Source organism: Callospermophilus lateralis, chromosome 4, assembly GCF_048772815.1.
Source record: "Callospermophilus lateralis isolate mCalLat2 chromosome 4, mCalLat2.hap1, whole genome shotgun sequence".
NCBI lineage: Eukaryota > Metazoa > Chordata > Mammalia > Rodentia > Sciuridae > Callospermophilus > Callospermophilus lateralis.
Window position 1 is genome coordinate 2245040 of NC_135308.1, and position 19855 is coordinate 2264894.

At 50.5% G+C, this 19855-nt stretch overlaps 1 protein-coding gene across 1 annotated transcript in view; it reads right to left on the reverse strand.

The window, feature by feature from the left end:
- Positions 1–19855, reverse strand: part of Csmd1 (CUB and Sushi multiple domains 1) — a 1328246-nt gene that overhangs the window by 20326 nt on the left and 1288065 nt on the right. The window contains exons 55-59 of the mRNA XM_077109222.1: positions 9166–9354; positions 6733–6906; positions 5622–5804; positions 2306–2482; positions 1510–1689 (exon numbers count right to left, since the gene is read on the reverse strand). Coding sequence (XP_076965337.1) covers positions 1510–1689; positions 2306–2482; positions 5622–5804; positions 6733–6906; positions 9166–9354 — 903 coding nt within the window. The remainder of the gene's footprint in view (positions 1–1509; positions 1690–2305; positions 2483–5621; positions 5805–6732; positions 6907–9165; positions 9355–19855) is intronic.

The window sequence follows — 19855 nt, forward strand, 5'->3', positions numbered from 1 at the left end:
GAATAACACCTTTGGTTTCATGCATAGAGATGGTGAGACTTTCTCCTTTCATTTGTAAGTCTCATTTATTTAAAGATGACATATAACTTCCTGAAGATGCAGCCTGTTCACCCATTTGCTGAACCCTGAAAACGAATGTGTGAAGGTCCACGAGGCCTACAGACCAGCCCTTGTTGGGGCTGTGGCACAGTCTTGGGGCCCGATGTCCACTTGTTTGTCCCCTGGGGCTTCCATGGATCTGCCTTCCCTACTCTAGAGATTCAGCAGGTATTTCCTGAGAATCCACAGGTGAGGGTTTGGTGGACAGGAACATGGGACAGGCTTCAGGTTGGGATCAGGAATGAGCCACACGGTTCACAGGGGGTGATGGGTGAATCTTCAGAGAAAACTTCAAGGGGAAAGAGACAGAAAGGTGGGGAGTCTGGTCTGGAAGGGCCTTGTGGACCACGGTGCTGACTATGAACATGACAGGTGTCAGCAAGAGGAAGACGGTCTGCAGGAGCTCCCAGGAAGCCCCACGCCAGGCCGTTGTGTTGGTAATCCCCCCGCCACACACACACACACACACACACACACACACACACACACTACTCTCACATGGCTGCGAGCCAGCACACGTTGACTCCGGGTTGCACTTAGTGTAGGACTGCAGGTGGGGGAAGGACCATGGTGAGAACCCTGGACTCTACGTGGGGGAAGTGCAGGGTGGTCTGGGGAGCATGCAGGGCCAGGGGAGGACGGGAACCACGTTCTCGGGGTCTCTGTGAATCCTCCAGGTCCCTGAAGACCATATCCAGGGCATCCAGGCCCTGGCTCTGGCTCCCACAGCCTCGCTCTGCTCCTGTCTCCCTCTGTGCTGGACCACTGCAGCTCTCAAGCCTGGAGGCCTGCTCCCCTTCCACCCCACCTGGGCCAGCAGAGGGCAGGGCGCTTCCTCTATGGTGCAGGAGGGGACCGCCTAACCACATGATCCCCCCCCACACTCCTACTCCCTTGCCCCCAGGTCAACCCCCGCTGCTACCTGGGGTCACCCAGAAGGGAGTGAGCCTGTCCTGTCCCCCAGAGAGCAGTGGTATGAGCCTGGCCTTCTCGGTACCTGTGCCACCTTCCCTCCTGGCCTCCAACCCTCAAACCTCACCGCCTGCTCCTTTCCACCGTTTTCAGGAGATCGCCTGTGTCCTAAATGCCCCTCTGCTCCCGGTCTTATTCACGTCCTCTCCAGGCAGGACAACTGTCATGGGAACGCTCCTGCCTCCATTCCCGATGTGTGACCCCAGGCCACCCACGACACCTCTCTGGGGATGACAGTTCCCCATCTGCAACACCAGCATTAGCCTACGGTGAAAACCTAGTGTTCGCAAACATGGGGTCAAGAATTCTAGAATTTCTAGCTCCCAGAATGGCTTTGTACATACTTGCAAAATTAAAAACAAAACAAAACAAAACAAAAAACATAATGCTACAAAGACACCTCCACATCTTAGCAAGACCCAAACATGAGGCACACACCTTTGCAGACAGGTTTGCTCTGATTCCACACCCCGTCCTTGGTGCACTGAATGGTGGCTGACGAGGCAGGTTCCATGAGGTAGCCGGGATTGCACTGATAGGTCACTGTCTTGTTGAAGGTGAAATCAGACCCAAACTGGACGCCATTGGGCAGTGAACCTGGATCGCCACAGCTTATAACTAGAGGCAGGTAACAAGAAGAACCAGAGATACATGAAATTATCTTAGCATAAATTAGTCCTGGTCTCTGTTTAAGTTACACACTGAGCTGCTACTCAAATTCATTACGCAGTGAATTATGAAAGTGTCCCTAGCCTCGGTCTGATGACTGGATTGACCACTGTCGGCAGGCTATGTGCTTGAATCACTTTTCCTATTCTACTGGTGCTACTGTGTGGACGCTGGCTGCTGTCCTCAGCTGTTCCTGATCAGCCTGCTGGGCAATCACGCGATGCCAGCCAAGAACACAATGCAGGCCGTGGTCAGAGAACCAAACATCTTATTTCTTTGTAGACTAAATGGTCTACAGAGAGAGCCTTGCCATTTTCTTTTTAGCATCTGTTTTATAGCACAGAATGTAACTGGCCACGTACAGAAACTGGCACTAGATAAATAACAGAGCAGATGACAATCTTAAAGTGTCTAAGGAACAGACTCTTGATATCCAGGGAATAGTTTTCCGTTTTTATGTATAAATTTTAAAATTTAATAGAACATTTTGGAATCATGCTGCTTTTTCTCAGCACATGGACTTCCCAGCAGTGTCCTGCGCCCACCACGAGGGGCTGCCACTAACTTGTGCAGTCGGGAGCCGCGCCTGTCCAGGTGCCATTGGCCGTGCAGTGCCGCGTGGTCAGCCCTGAGGTCTGGTAGCCCTCCCAGCACGCGTAGATGACGGAGCTGGAGAACAGGACACCGTCGCTGCTGATGATCATGCCATTGGTGGGGGTGCCAGGATTCCCACAGGACACGGCTGTTGGGAGAGCAGAACAGCAACACAAAGGAATGACCCCTGGCTGAGGTGTCGGGGACTAGGGCTAAGAGTTCAGGGGATGGCACGTTGGTGACAAAACTGCCTGTGTGTCTGTGGAAGGGTGTCGATGTGCACTTTGGACCATGCCCACCCACGGATCATTCTATAGAACAGGGCAAATGTGTAACTTGCATGTTCACCTGATCCTTCCTGATGTTCATTGCTTTCAACCCAATCAAAACATGAGTTAAGCCCCTGAAAATTCAAAGTCTCTCTACTTTGGGATTAAAGACATTTTTATACCTAGATAGAATTATTGTGAATTTTTTAAAAATTCACAATAATTTTAAAAATTTACTTTTTTGCTATTAGTATCCCTGAAGCATCCCCTTCACACACTGACTTTTTTTTTTTTTTTCAAAATCTGGGCAACTTGGTCACATATCACATCTCCAGGACAATTCACTTGGAAAACCGTGTACCTCGGGACCGTGAGAGAACTAGCCCAAACTGTATGGTAGGATGGGCTCCCCAGACAGCTGGACCCATGGCGCCACGTGAACGCCTTCGCTGACTTCAGACTGCGAATCTCTCAACCCTTCTCACGGCCACTCCCAGGCACTGACACCTCACCTAATGTGGCAGGTCTGCACCTAGTGCTCACTGCGTGTGCTCCTCCGCTGCCACCGAGGCTCGCCAGGCCACCGAGGCTCATTTCAAGGAGGCAAATTCAACCCAATGCTTTTTCCGCTTTAGTTGACCTATTTACCAGATGACTGTCATAGTCCTCCTTATCCCTGTCACATTAACACACAATAGACAGGCAAAGAAGGTGCAGCCCTTGTTGGACTACACAAGAATGGCCCTGAGACTTCCTGAAAAGGATCCACATATTTGAAATTACACTTGTATATTTATTTGCTCCACCTTCAAAGCTAGCTCTGAGAACAAAGATGCATTGCTCTTAAAAATATGGAAGAAAACTCAGTGAATGCTTTGCATAGGACTCAAGTCACTATTCTGCAATTCAAGGAGGTTACCTTTCTTATTAATTTGGAAAAGTACATCTGCCCGCCGGGCTGAGCTGTATCTTATAGAGAGCACACACGCTGGTGCTTCTGATCCCGAGCCCACGGCAGACACGATTATCAATCACAACCCCCTTCCCTGAAGGATCTGGGTCTGAACTTACAGTCTTTCCTAACACAGATCACTTAGCAGTTTCCTGGTTGGCCTGTGAGTTGAGAAATATTAACCACTCCAGAAGCCGATGACAACTAAGGTTCTCAGAAGTTTAAAGGATATATGATTACTATGATGCCAGTCAAAAGTTCATATTGCAAAAGACCAAGGTGTTGGGTCACTCAAAACACCTGTTCATTCCACATTTATTCTTCACTTAGCACACAGTAGGTATTGTGCACAGGTACCAATTGGAAGTCTGTCAGGGGAAGAAGATTCGTGTGATCAAATTTTTTTGTGTGTGATCAAATTCTCCTTTTTCTAAAAAAACATTTTTAGTTGTAATGGACACAGTACTTATATTTTGTTTATTTAATTTTTCAAGTGGTGATAGGGATCGAACCCAGTGTCTCGCTTGTGCTAGGCAAGCGCTCTATTACTGAGCCACAACTCCAGCCCCCGTGATCAAATTCTTAACGTAACCAATCAACCAAAGAGCAGATGGCTTCTTGTTGTGCTCTGCTATTTCCTACTAAGATCTGGGTATAAACCTCCGTGTCACCCAGGGAGGGCCCATGTCAAAATCCGTGAGATAACAGCTGGAAAATTATTCCAATTAATTTATATATTGCAATAAGTGAATTCTCTGATGACAATGCCATCCTTGTACTGAGAAAGCCCCCCCCCCAGATGTTGTATTTTATATAGTAAATTTTTGATTACATTTTTTTCTTTCCTTTTTTGTGGATGTCAGGAAATACTTTCACTGATAACTGCAACAAAGTAAAACAAAACAGGAAGCCAGGTATAGGGAGCCTGCCTATAATCTCAGCCATTCAGAGGCTGAGCCAGGAGAATCACAAGTTTTGCCTAGGCCAAAAAAGAAAAAAGGAATGGGGTGTAGCATAGTGGTAGAGCACTAGTGTGAAAAAGAAAGAGGGAGAGAGGGAGGAAAGGAAGGAAGGAAGGAAGGAAGGAAGGAAGGAAGGAAGGAAGGAAGGAAGGAAGGAAGAAAGGAAGGAAGAAGAAAAAACAAATAAGGAGATTTAGAGTCACTAAAAGAGAAATATGTTTTTTTTTTAAATTTGGAAAGTATTTTCTGAAATCCAGAAAAAAAGGAAAGAAAAGAATGTAATCACAAATTTACTGTATAAAACACAATGTCTGCGTGATGGCTGTTTTCATCATTATTACATCTCTGTCATCTGAATCAGCTTAGGCATTATCAAACTCACATGGAGAAAAGACGGGGAGTTTCCCAAGCAGCTAGAACCAACGACGTAGGTACTTTTGAGCAACTTCAGGAGACGGGGCCTTTTGGAACAGCAAGTTAATAAGCCTATGATTAAGGACTAGATGCCAACAAAGTCTACTTTGTTGACCTAAACTTAAGGAGAATGTACGAGGATGTGTGCATTTCCTGCCTGCAGAAAGCTGATCAGTTACGGCAAAGCTCTGCTCACCCTGCCCTCACTGCCAGCACCCATAAAACAAGCAAATCCTATAGAGAGCTGGGCACAGGGCACATGCCTGTAATCCCAGCAGTTCTGGAGGCTGAGGCAGGAGGATTTTGAGTTCAAAACCAGCCTCAGCAAAAGTGAGGTGCTAAGCAACTCAGTGAGATCCTGCCTCTAAATAGGGCTGGGGATGTGGCTCAGTGGTTGAGTGCCCCTGATTAAAAAAGAAATCCTACAGAGATTATCTGTCATCAGATCAGAAGCCACCATTTGTGTATGAAGTTTTACAGTATGGGCCCGTGCTATGGGATCTCTTGGACAAGCAGGGTATCTCCAGGTGCTCACTCATGATTTTCATTGATGCTCTCGCCAGTTTTGGGGGGAGAGGGTTTAACTGTACAAATCATATGACTTTAGGACTGTTAGGGACTTTTGCTTGCCAAGTTGGAATGAGCTAAGGTTTGAAGCCTCAAGGTGGATTCCACACTCCAGCTCCTCACCCTCACACACGGGCTGCACTCCTGACCAGGACCCGTTGAGCAGGCAGGTGCGCTCGGGGGAGCCCCTCAGCTGGTGGCCCATCTCACAGGAGAAACGCAGGAGACTCTTCGTTTTAAACTCATCCCCAAGGCGAGACCCATGGGCTGGCGTCCCTGGGTCTCCACAAAATCCAGGAGTGCTTCCTGCGGAACAGAAGTACACAGCAATGCACAGTTCTCGTGTGAAATACATTGTTATACTTAAGACACTGAAACCTAAATACCTGTTGGACATGAGTTACGGTTACATAGTATTCTGGCAATCTTGTAAGACTTTAATCATAGCCCTCAAAATGGAAGACATTGTCTCTGTGACAAGGAAATAGTCTATGAAAATATTGTTATGAGGACAAATAACATTCTTTTGGAAGAAATCAAATTCTGCTAGTGGTACATGAGCTAGCGTTCCCTGGAAAGGTAAGAACAGACAGCAAAGGGGAGGCAGGTAAGGTGCCTGGTGTTCTCAGAACGTCACATGAGAGGGCCGCGTCTTCACAGGTACAGGTAGCAATGCATTTTAAGAAACATTCATAAAGATATGAGATGATCATTTTTTTCAGAGGATCAATGGAATTACTGCTGTTAGGGGCACTAAATATGGGGAAGGATTCAGAGGAGTGTAGGAAAAAAGTAAAGAGCAAACACGGACACACTGAGCCACTGTAAGCAAGTGTCCTAGTGAGGACAGCCAGAAACTCCTACCGAGAAAGTGGAAAGTGAGGGACCAGAGACCATGTGAAGATGAGGATGAGTGTGTGATGGGGACCAGGGACCCTGTGACGATGCTGATGACCATCTATGTGAGCGAACCAGTGACGAATGTGATGATGGTGAAGATGCTGCTGCTGACCTAGGGGAGGGGACCCGTGACAATGGAAGGGGGTCTGGGTCCGTGTGAGGGCACCGGTGACGACAGGAAGTGATGCTGATGTATTCGACAGCAGTGATGACGGTGAAGAGGATGATGAGGGTCTACAGGGCGGCACATCTGGGTGGAAATGGAACATGCAGTGTCGGACAGCGGCAGGGTGGAGGACTCCTCCGTCCAGTGTGCCACCCTGCGGTTCCTCACCTGAGCAGTGTGGAAGGCTGCCACTCCAGTGACTGTCTTCTTGGCAAACTCTGGTGCTGTTGCCTGTGAGACTCTGGCCCCCTTTGCAGGAGTACTGGACGGTGGCCCCATATGTAAACAGCTCTCCAGTTAGGACAGCATTGGCGGGGACCCCAGGGTGCCCACAAGATATGGCTAAGAAAAGATTGACATAAAGAGGACATCGTTCCAGTGAAACTGCTGTGCACTTATTAAATCTCCTTTACAGACAACCCTGCAGACATCACCTGCTTAAACCAAACCCCTAGTTATGTCTCAATGTCCCTGCGGCGTCCTACAGGTGGGCAAAGCCAATTTCTGCATGGCACCCAGTCCCAAATTCAGTACTAAAGAAAAGGAGAGCTTCTGTCAATGGCTTGGTTTGTGTGTGTTTGTGGTTGAGGCAGCTTTCTTAGGGTTGAAATCTGCATGTGGTCTTCAAGAGGAAAACTCTGCAGCCTGGTTTCCCCGTCGACCCTTGTAGCCCACGTGGGAAATATGGGAACCACGGGATTTCTGCAGAGCTGACAAGGACCATCAAACCACTTCGCCATGTTTTCTTCTAACATGACGATCATACACTTCGCTTGGGGACAACATTCTGTCAAACTGATTTGATCTTCAAGTTTCTATATCTAAGAAAACCATCTAGGACTTCTAAAATGTGGCAATCTAAAATGTGTAAGTACAAACACTATTCAATGTTCGATGAACTGATTATAAAACAACCCAGTATTTCACATTTCCTTAAAATCATAAGCCCGGTCCATAGTCTATTCATAAATATGCCTCAAAAAGGAAAATTCTAGAACCCTGATTACTATAGGACAGTGAAGATTTATCTCACCCTTTCCCATGAGCTACCAAATTAAAGATAAAAAATAACACACTTTTATGTTACAAGCAAAGAACTAACTGGATTAAGGCCACCAAGGCTACCTGACTGGATCTAGGCCACTGACTTAACATCCTGGGCAACTCCATTTGGTCACTAGCAAGCTCCAAGTGGAGGCCGAGGGGCAGGATCCACCAGAGGCAGGTTCAGGGGCTGGAAGGCCACCTGGTCACGTTAGCCCTCACCCTCTGTCTGGCATTGACATTCATGCCCTGAAGAATCCCATTTTACCTACAGAGTTCTAAAAAGAAGCCACTTAGACCCCCAACACTGACACCCTGCATAATGGCCAAGTCCAGGAGCGTCGGGAGAGAGGAGGGCTGTGAGTGACAGCAGAGCAGCCAGGCTGGTGACGCTCTCAGTGGCTCTGAGCCACCACAGCAAGTGACCCAGAGACCCCATCCCCTTGTCAAGGACGGCCAGGAGGAGGACAGCACCTGGGAACAGTCCGTCACACCAGGCCTCAGGCCTGGGCACTTTCACCTGAGGGCAAGGCCTCCGGGAGACGCGGCCCCAGGGAGATGTACATGTCGGGAAAGGAGGAAGCCAAAGGAGTCTCCCCGAAAAGTCTCCCTGAGGGGAAGCTCTCCAGCACCCTTCTGTCCCCAGGATGAACCTGGCAGTGCTGCCGCTCAGGGGTGAGATGGCACCTGTGAGGTGCAGAGCTCAGCTACAGGGTCCTGGCCACTCCCTGCTGCCTTCACGTCCTGGAACTGCATTCTAGGGACCAGAAGAACAGTCTCCATTTAAAGACGACCTTGTTTAGCCCTGGTTTCAAAAGGCCAAAGGGAGTAACCTCATTTCCTAAAGTCGCTGACTATGTTCCTTCAAAAATGATTCTCTTTGAAGCTAAAGTACAATCTGATCTTTCAAGTGAAATAAAATAAGACTGCAGCCACTTGGTTAGAGTGATACCAACTCGCTAATGTGCCTCTCTGAAAACACAGCCGAGCTGGTCACTGATCATCTTGTCCTTCCAGAAGAGCCTTCTGTTCTCCCCAGCAAAGCCCTGGTGTGGGCTCTGTCGGATGCTCTCTTAGGTGCAGTTACTGTTGACCTCACTGTCACCCCAGAGCAGGCCGGGGGGCTCGGGAAGCCCGCTCCCTGCCACAGAAGACAGGCAGCTCGCTCCTCCCCAGAGCCCCTGGCCACCATCTCTGAACCTGGAGCAGGGGCATGGGGCTAGGCAGGGCCGAGTGGGGAGCCTGTGGGGTACGTGGCGTGTCACATGGAGCAGGCAGAGATGTGACTGGCACAAGGGACAAGCAGGACCTGGGCCCACTTCTGTCTGGGACCCACGTGTGCACATGCCAACCTCTCCTTTCATCCATCTCACACTAGTGCGGGTGGATCTGGGGGGACTTGGCCCATCTGTCTAAGCTATCATACAACCTGACAGAAATGGGGGGCAGGAGGGGCAGAGTTAAAACTCAGTGCTTTTCTGAATAAATTAAAGTGAACTTGTATTGCTGGTGGCCCTTCAGGACTCAGGAGCGAGACCCTGAGTCGGCCTCACTCACCCAAACACTTGGGCAAAGAGCGATCCCACAGGCCGTTGGCCATGCAGGTCAGGGCCGAAGATCCCAGCATGTAGAAGCCCTTCTTGCAATGGTACAGGACGCTCTCTCCGTACTCAAAGCTCTCTGGGAAGCTCTGCTGCCCCTGGCGAACAGCGTTCTCCACGAAGCCGGGGTCTGAACAGTTCACCACTAGAAAGTGAAACACGCCAGACGTCTCTTAGAAACAGCTATGCATTACGAAAAGTAAACACCAAAACCCACAGCAGATCATAAACAAAGGGAATTTCTCATCGTTCCAGAAAGTTCACCCAAGGAGAACATCATCTCCAGGTGAATTCCACCTGTGCCTGGGGCTATTCTGCTCCCCAAGCTGCCAAGCATTCAATCAGCTGGAACAGCCATTCTAACAACATGGAGCTCATCTCCTTGAACTGTTTCCTAACAAGGTGCTTCTTTAACGGACATCGTAAGTGAGCTGCTTGGTTGAGTTTTTATGTGCTAACCGTGGTAACTAGAACCAGCCGATGTTGGCTTAGTTAGTTTAGATATTTCCAGTCAAGCACAAGCTCTTCTGGCAGTGACCAACTGGTCATCCACGCCCACCTACACCGTCCCACATGCCCCTAGGGAGTTTAGTTACAGGTGGAACAAGGCCAGGGGAGACCGCAATTCCTCCGTCCACACTTCCCACAGCGTCTGCTGAGGGCCGCCCCTCCCGCAGAACACCTGGTCTGGCTGAGGTCTGCAGGGCGGGACCTGGAGGAGCTGGACAGGTCATCCCTGGGCACCTGCGAGGGATGGGCACTGTGCTTTCCCTGGTCCGAGGGAGGCAGAGAGCCCCCATGACTTCCTGTTCCCACCACGAGGCCAGGGCAAGGGACCGCTGCACTCAACAGAGAGCCCTGGCTCGGGAAGGAGTTATGTCCAGGACTCCCAGGCGGACACTGGGTCCAGTCCCCCTCCCAGAGCTAGCACAGCCCCCACGGATGGGCACTTGACTGCCTGTGCGATGAGAAGGAGGTGGGCAGTGCCAGATTCACAAAACTCCCTTTAGTGCCATAGAATAAAGTCGTGTGTTTCCCGCAGTCCTGAGTTTACAGAAGACAGTCTTGAGTTTGGGGGGCACAGGGGACACTTTAAGGCCCCAGGGTGCATCACAGCTACAACGAATGGACACCCGACCTCTAAAGCAGCAGGCAGCACCTAAGCAGAGAGCACCTACTGAACCTGAAGGCCTGGAACACAGCAGCCTCCCCCATCCCAGCACTGGGTGCTGCTGGCCCAGGAGACAGTGCCCAGAAGAGATGGGGTGCACTGCTCCTGCCCAGCAGCCAAGGTGCTCCTGATGGTCTCTGTGGCGCTACCCTCAGGAGACTGGCCACACCACAGCGTGCGCAGAGAGTGGAGAAAGCTGAGGGCATGTGGTGGACACCTGAGCAGGGACCCCAACGTGCTCAAGGCCCCTCCCTGCATCCAAAGTGTGTTCTGCTGCATGGGGGTGGGCTTCAGCCTCAGGGCACCCGACTGCGAGGCAACGAGGGGAATGAGCCAAGCCACTGGGATCCTGAGTGTGCAGCCCGAGAGGAGGACCAGGCCGGGGAGATCAAAGAGGAGTCCAGCAGAGAAGCGGAACTGTTACAGTGACCGTGAGATCTGACCGCGACCTCTCCTGCAGGTCCAGGAGGGGATGCTCTGAGCCCCGAGTGCCTGCAAGAGGGGGATTCAGAGTGTGATCCCTGTAAGCAGGCTCTGAAGAGCAGACCAAGAGCTCTGCAGGCCCCCTGCCAGGACAGAGTGTGCGGGGGGAATAACACCCTCACAGGTGGACACCATCCTGGACATCAGCCTGCACTGGAATTGCCGGGAAGGTGCACTAAAGTGCTGAGCCAGAACCCTCTCTGTCCTTTTACCTGGGTCAGAACCCTCGCCATGTTGGCAATAAAGACAGGCTGGAGATTCCAGAGCTCGAGCTGGGAGAAGGGAAGGCCCTGGACCAGGAGGCGGCGGTGAGCAGATGCCCCAGGACTGCCCTTGCCTTTCTCAGTCCTGCATGAACTACGCTCGGGAGCATCTATTTATATCCCTTCCCATTAACTTCCGAGGCTCCACTCGGAGATCCAGCTGTGTCCAGCTGGGGCAGGAGCAGAGAATAATTGGGCTATGTGCCAGGACAGAGCACTTTGAAGCACTCCACGTCACCGCTGCTAATGGTTGTGCTTTGCCACGCGCAGAGCGGCTCCCCTGCCAGGGTGGCGCATCAGTGCCCATCACCCACCACAGGAGCGTCTTCCCCGTCCACATCCTTCCCCCACTTTGTGGGTGAGTCCTAGCAGGGCTCCCGTGGGAAGGGCTCGCACGACTGGCAGGAGTTGTGGGTGGAGGAACACGAGGAGTCACGGCCTTGAGCTGTCGCGGAGCACGAGAAATGTCCCACAAGGACGACAATGGTGAGCGGGGTGCAGCAGGCCCAGCCCTGGGAACTGCCCCACAGCTCTGCCTGTGGCATGGTGGCACCAGGAGGCCACAGCGCATCTGACACCTCCCCTCAGGTACTCGGACTTCACCTGCTTTCCAGGTGTGAAAACCTGCCCCAGGGCTGGACGTCCCCGCAGGGAGGAACGAGTGCTGGTGCTTCCCACGCTCTGTCCTGCCCCATTGTGGAGAGAGTCACGGGGACACACCAAGCAAGCTCCTGGAGACCTCGGGCGTGAGGAGCGCGAGGGAGAAGTCGCAGGACAGGAATAGACCAGGCCACAAGGCCACTGCCCGGAAGTCAGGGGTACGGGACTCTTGAGCACTCGTCTGGCACAGCCTTCTCACAAACCCCTCGTCCTCCCAGTCAGTCCCTGGGTCCCCTCCTGTGTTTTGCAGAGGACAGCTGGAATTCTCCTGGGCCATGCCTTCTGCCTCCCCCTCATGGTGTCTGCTGGGACTTTAAAATGTCCAGTCAACACGTCAACGCAGGTGGGGACACAGGCACCCAGGAGTCCCACTAGAAGCCTATCCTCCGGACACCACGAGGACTGAAGTCCTGGCCACCATCACGGCCCACTGTCCTGACATGCAGGTGTGGATGCCGGTGGATGGGGAGCCCGAGGCCCTGTGTGGAGACCGGATTCTGATCACCTGGCTGACTGTCAGTCTCCGGCTCACCCCTTCCCTTCACATGCCTCACTCAGCAAGACACCCAGGCCCTGACTACTGCTCCTGGGACCAGGGCCACCCCACACGTGCCCTTCTAGCATCCTGTCCACCCCCCATCTCTGTCCAGGCAATGGAAGCAGTATCAGCCCCCCGCCTTCCTCTTTTTGTTCAGAACCCAAAGTGATGGCCATGTTCTCATGAGAATCTCCCTGAGGACGGGATGGAGGTGAATTTCAGCCTCGGGTTCCTTCCCCTTCGCCCCAGAGATGCTGTCTGCACACCCGTCTGTCCTCGGTGCCAGCCGCAGGCTGAAGGGCAGCCACAGTGTGTGCACTGGATTCTGTCTCAGATTCCCCATTTTTAACCAGATTTTGGAAATGCAAGTTATCCAGTTCAGTGACCATTCGCAGACGCTGGGTTCTGGGGCAACGCAGCCCCCAGACCAGTCCTGTGGATTCCTGGCACTGCAGCCTATCCTCCCTCTGGAAACAGAACAGGCTTCAGCTGCTTACCACTGAGCAGTGCAATCCAAGTTCCATTTGTAGTTCTCAGAAAAAAAGGAATTTTATAGTAAATTCTTACATTAAACAATATATTTCCCTTGTGCATTTTTAAACTTTATTAATTCATTAAATATATATTAATTTATGGTGAATTAAAAAGTTGATAAGGTTTTACTTTTAGGGCCTCTGAGACGGTCAGAGCAGAACCATGTAATTAACTTGCATATCCAAAATCTGGTTAAAAATGCGGAATCCGAGACAGAATCCAAAGAACCTCCTCATCCTTGGCACAGATCCTGCTTCCGACAGGCACGCGGTCTGAAAACGCGCCAGGAGGCATGATCCCCTTTCCCACCTCTTCTCACAGCGGGTGCTTGTGCAAGATGTGCCCTTGGGCAAAACTGGCTTCGGTGTTTGTTCTTAAAAACAAACCACGAAGATAGATTACCATTTTTTAATTTCAATATACTTCTTACACAAAAAAAGGAAAAGTACATTGAAACTGTCAAATTAAACTTTAAAAACTAAATGCTAGGGGCTAAGCTTTTGTTGAAATTAAAAACCAAAAACTAATATTCAGTAAGATTGGCAAAAATACACTATGAACTGATAATCCCTATTTTGGAACAAATGCTGTACCATCATTCACCTCCCCTGCTTCTGCTTCCCAGTGTCTCAGCCTCTCAAGGCCAACTGTGTTCTGGAGTTTTTAATCGGAAAACTCTACAAGTGGATGATTCATATGTTTTAAATCACGTGCTGTTCTGAGTAGCCATCCTTCTCCATCCTGCCTGGGGTGTGGCCATCCCTTTGTCCAGCATATCCACTCTGTATATACGACCCACCTGCTACTCACTCAGTGACCATCTCAACTCTTAAGCAGGTGTGGAGACACTGACGTGCCGGGTTCACGTGACCCTCACATGGTAGCCGAGCCATGTCTCATCATCCCAAGAAGAGGGGTGAGCACGGTGACCAGATGTGTTGAGAGAAACAGAACACCTTCATATGGCTTTTATCACAGAGTGCTGTAATAATCATTCTATTTTATTAAGTTGCTAATTTCTTAATGTGTCTAATTTATAATTGAACTTTATCATGTATATGTGTGCTGGTAGGAAAATAAGCAGTGTAGACAGTACAGGTCAGGGACTACCTTGACCTTCAGGCGTCCCCTGGGCTCAGGGTGTGTCCACTGTGGATCAGGAGGGCCTTCCATCCTCGTAATTCCAGTGGAAAGAGTAAAGCATACTGCACAGCCCTGCTTCTGTGTGACACTCTGAGAACAGAGGTACCTGCAGGCCCACACACTGGGGAGGGTGTGAGACCCTCTGTTCAGATCCTCACTGGATTGAGAAGGTCACAGTGAGGAGCCCACCAGCCTCTCTGCTGGGACAGACCTTAGGGAGCAGAGATGGGGTCGGGTGCTGGCGGCGTCTCACTTGAGGAAACTGCAGTTGAAATGAAAAGATCAGTTCTTTCCCTGTGTCGCTGCAGAGCAGCAGGCAAGGGTGGGAGTGTGGGCACGGGGCCTCAGACACAGGGTGCTGTGGGACGGGGTGCTGGCCCTGACAGCACTGGCTGCTCGGGGTTCATCATGCAGGTGACAGGAGAGTGTGTGATCTGCACCACCACATGCTCGGGCAGAGGGCAGGGGCAGAGGGCAGGGGCAGAGGGCAGAGGGCAGAGCCCTTGCTGCAGTTCCAGGAGGGGCTGGCCCTGGGGACCCTGCTGAGAAAAGGGTGCCAGGGGCCTGAGAATTCTGACCTTGCTCTCTGTGTTCTCAGTACTTTATGATAGGGAACGAGAGATGGAGACACAGAGAGAGGGACAGAGGGAGACAGAGATGTGGAGAGAGAGAGAGGGGCCCACGGGGGAGGAGTGGGCACCAGCCCCCGCCCCCAGACTCCAGACCCCTTTTCTCCACTCAGCAGACCTCCTCAAACCCTGTTACTGACACACTAAGGGCTTCCCAAGGCGACTTCTTAACAAACGGACGCGCCTGGGGTAAAGGAGGGAGACCCTGGGAAAGGGGCGGCAAAGGACCCCCGTGAGGATGTTTCCTTCTTGACCCCAGGGCCTTGGAGCTCGTCTGGGCCCTTGCATGCCCCATGGAACTGCAGCTGTGCACAAAGTCCGGGAGACTCTTCCTCACTCGCTCTTTGCTGTACTTCTGAGCTTGGGACGGATTTCTAAGACACACTCTATGGACAAAGAATAAATAAATAAGCACTTGCTATTCAGGGCCTCTCTGAGCAGCCGCAGGTCGTGGGTAAGCCTCGGTGGACCTTGAGTCCAGGCAGTGCTGGTGTCATTAGGGATACTAGTTTTGAAAGAGGATGATGCTTCATGTGACATCTTCATGACACATGGTCACATGACGACCCAGGTAAAACAGACTGCCCAGGTTGTGGGTAGGTCGTGTAGACAGCTATTCTTTAGTCCCTGCACATAAATTGCACGTTCTTTAGTGTCTGTAGGAATTTGGTCCCAGGGCTCTCACAGATGCCAAAACTCAAGGGTTCTCAAGTTCCTTATGGCAAATGGAATAATACTTACATGTACCCAATGCACACGCTCCTGTTTTCTTAAACTCACTCCTATGACACCTAATACAATGTAAATACTGTGTAAACAGGTGTTATACTACATTGTTTAGGGAATGAGAATGAGGAAAAACCTGCACATATTCAGTACAGATCCAGGTTTTTTCCAAACATGTTTGAAGCAGATATGTTGGGGAAAATATTTTTGATTGATGGTTGGTTGAATGTGGGAGGTGACCCATGGGTCCTGGGTAATGTGTAAGAGGGTGTGTAATACAAAATTATGTTTACATAAGATTGTATGTAATGATTTGAGATTGCATAGGAAATATTACATAATACCCTTTAAAAAGCAAATCAGCATATCCATTATTGTTTTCAAAGAAGATTCATAAATCATTTCTTCTTTCTGGATGTAACTTGCACATTTTGGCATAATAAATGTGCAGTGCATGTGATAAATGAAAATCTGACTTTGTAATCAAACAGAGAATGAACGTCACCACCACACTGCCTTTCCCAGCTCCGAGCACCATGGGATAAAGGTTCCTCTTCCTCTCCCCTCTGCATGGCCTGCTGTGCCCTGTCAGGGTGAGTGGGGCAACTTGGAGATGCAGCCTCCTGGGCTGGGGCTACCGCCTGCTCCTGCTGCCCTCCTCATACCCTGCAGCGAGGCCACAATGCTGAGGCTGATTCCTGCATCAGCTCACATTTCATCTGTAAAATTTTACCATTTTAACGTTTTGAAGCATAAAACGTTTTAATGCGATTATCTATGTAATGATTATTCAGTGACGTTGATGCTTTGATGTTGCCATTTCTTTATCCTCCCCAGCCATAACATAACCTAATCCCATGTTTTCTTAATTACTCCCATGTTCAGGTGAACAATCACACAGGGATATCTGTTTAATAGCTTTGTATTTAAATACCCAACTTTATAAAACTAAAGAAAAATAATGTCTCCTAAGTTTGCATGCAATATGGAAATTATTAGATGAAGAAGAGACACCTAGGCCAATCTCCAGAAGATGTGGTCGGGTAGGTATGCAACAGCTCACTGTGAACTGGCTGACATTTGCTTTGGATTTGGGGACAAAGACTCAGCTCTCCTGACAGGAAACACGACCCCTGAGAGGCAATGGCTGAGCTGATTCTGGAATGTAAGGTGCTTGTTTCCAAAGCTCCTTATGAAATCTGCCACTGAATAATCTGCTTCTTCCAGAAAGAGATTACTGCTAATAAAAAGACACCTTCTTTATTTCCCTAAACTTGTTTGCAGACGGAGTTACTAAGCTGGAGAAAGAAGCTCAGCCGCTCCTGGGTCTGACTCTCTGGCCTGTCACCAGCCTACAGGAGTAGTAAAGCTTTTGTCTGTTAAGGGTCGACGCTAACAATGAGGGGCACACCTCAGGAGGGAGACAGTCGTAGAAAAGGGCGCCCAACCCAGTCTCACTTCAGTGTGCATGTACCCGGGGTTCCCATCCAATTTTCTGATGGCTTTTCTCTTTCCATCAGGACTAGGGATCTGTGGGCTGTCCAGCACCCCACATCAGGTGGCACACTGGGGAATCCTGCAGGAGTCTGGGAGACGATGCACACAGCTCACAGGTATGATCTGTGCTCCCTTTACACCTTCCTGAGAAGATCCCAGGGACCAACAATGAGCCTTACTGCAGTGTACGCTGAGAATCCCTGGCCATTTTGACCATGGAGCCACTTTATTTTAACTTGGAGTTTCGGAGTTGGGTGCCGTTTGTTTTGTTAGGCATCACCCCCTCCTGCGCTGACCTCCTACAATGTGCCCTGTGCTTTTCAATCACGTGCACACCAGTCCCGTCCAGGGCGTTAGCCGCTGTCACCTGCTTCCGAAGTGAGGCCAGCAAAGCAATGCAAAAGAGTGGAAAACTCGGGCGGGCAGGCAGTCGAGAGATGACCAGGGCTCAGTGACTGTGGGTCAGTGCCCTTGTTACCTGTGGACACATGCATATGAGGTAGCAGCTTCCAACAGAAATGGGCTTCCAGGGAAAAGAGAGGGAGGTAAGGAAAGGCTGAACTCCTGACGAAGGGTTCAGGACTCTCCGATTTTGTGCTGCATAGTTGATCCCAAAAGGACCAAACAGGGCACCAAAATACAAAACTGAATCATGAATGATGCGTATCCAAGCTAATTTCTTTCTTTAGGTATACTGGAGAAAAATGAGAAACAGAAAAGAAACTTTTGATTAAGAAGCTCACACTTTTTGGTTCATCTGATCTTCTGTCCCACAAGACGGGTTGGTGTGCCAACTGGAGAGGTCTCAGCAGCATTCTCCCTGGGGATGCTCTCCCTGGGTGGCTTTCTACTTGGGACATTCTCTTTATGGATGTTTTCCTTGGGTGACATTCTCCTTGGGTGACAGAATTTTGGGTGATCTCTCCCTGTCTTGGCAGCCACACCCAGGCCCTGGATTGTCAGCCACTTAGGACACAAGGTGCCACATCGACAGTGTCTAGCATGGCATTTAGCATTGAGTAGGGTCTTAAATTTCATTGACTAGAAGGTTCTGTGGGGACAGCTGTAGGGCCTCTGAGATGCTGAAGGCACCAGGCATAACTGTGCTGATCCCTGGGAAGACGCATTGACTGTCGCTCTGGGCACGCACTGGTCACCCTTCAGTGTGCTCTGCTGCTCTGTCATGCTGGGAGGGCACTGCAGTCTGATTAGGGCAGTGTGGTGCTATCCTAGGTTCTTGAGCCATGACCAGAGATGGGCAGCAGCAGCTATGTCCCTCCATTGCCCCTCCAGTCCTCAGGGTGTCCGTGTTTTCCTCCGAGAGCTGAGCAGAGTTGAGTGAGTAGCCAGGTTGGTATCCACTGCTGGCTCAGTGTTCAGTTTGTTCTCAAGGAGAACCAGTGGGTCCTGGTGCCAGAGTCGGAGGCAGAGATGCCATTTGGAAATGCCAGCTTTCCATTTTGGGAGACTCACTCTGGGGGACTATCCACCCGTTCCCCACTTCCACGGCCCCTGACTGTATTGTTCAGTGTCCCTTGCTCACTACATGATGAATAGTGATAACATAGAGTCTCCAAGTCCCAATTGTCCATTTTCAAGCTGGACAGAGCACCCACACTGTCTGGAGAGCAGCTAGACTTGTGAACAAGGAGCCAGTGGCATCCTGGTGGGACGTCCCCACCCCCACCAACAGAATGCCACCAGAGTCTGCTTTGCAGGGGACAGAGAGAAAAGGAGCCTCAGTGTCTTGGCTGAATTGCAAGGACTTTCTCTACGTTGGAAAAGCATGCAAGTGGGAATCCAGCCCCATTTGTGGCATGGTCAGTGATTGCCCATGGCTAGTACATGGGCTGTCAGGAGGATGAGCCCGACGGGTCATCTCCTGCACTGCACATCTGCCCTGCTGCCCCAGCTGGTGGAGGCAGCATCCCGGGAGATGGAGGCCGCCAATCCCTCCTTCTCACCTACACCTCAGGGCGTGCAGTTCTCCTCAGCTTCCAGTGGGGATAGCAGCAGCCATCAGGGAGCCCCTTGGACACTGACCAGTGAACATCGCTTGCTCTCGGTGGCTCCACCCCAGGTGACAGTGGGTTTTCCTGTCGACATGTCGTCAGTGGCCACGCCCCTCTGACATCTGGGACCCTTGCTCACCACGTGCACACTAGCATGGAATGTCTCTGCCTGGAAGCTGCACCAGGGCATGTCTCTGAGCACTAGTTGCTCTGATGGGTGCAGGTTAGCTCTAGGTGCACTTCCCCAGCCGGGTAAGAACTGATGCACAGGACTGTGCTGTGGATAAATCCACACAGGTGGAGAGGGTTTTTGAACCAGGAATTGACAAATTGTTGGGCACACAGAAGGCACAGAAGTGTCCAGAATACAGCTGTCCAAAGGCTCCCAAAACACAGTCAAGGCTCATGCTGAGAGCTGGAAAATCTCATGGAATATGAAATGTTTCCCTAAAAAGTCACCCAGAATTTCAAGTGCTTAGAACAGAAATGGTTCAAAACTGCATTTCCTCATGCCTAATGGATGCTGGAAGGTATAACTTGTAATTTATTAGTTAAAATGTCCCCTCTACTGAAAGCAAAATGAGAATGAGGAAATGAAAATAGTGAAGCACTGTGGAGACACAGGGGCAGCCTCGGCTCCTGCTGCCTTCCCACCGGGGCTCAGGAAACACAGGGTGCACTCTGTCTTCACCTCAGTCCCACCATAGAGAAGAGGCGGCAGATGCAAACCCCCCAGGAATCCCCCTAAGTGGAATTTCCTCAAAGACGTGATTTTATGTGTCCTCCTATGTGAGCAGGTGAAACACAGGTCACAGGACAGAACACCCCACGTGCAGTACTTATGGGCCTGGGTCTCCTTTGGCAGTGATCACAGTGCTTGGAACTAGACATTGGTGAGGGCCACCCAACACTGTGAACAGCACCCTCCAAAATGGACGATGTCTTATACACTTTGCCTCAATAACAACGTAAGCACAGGAGCAAGGTGTA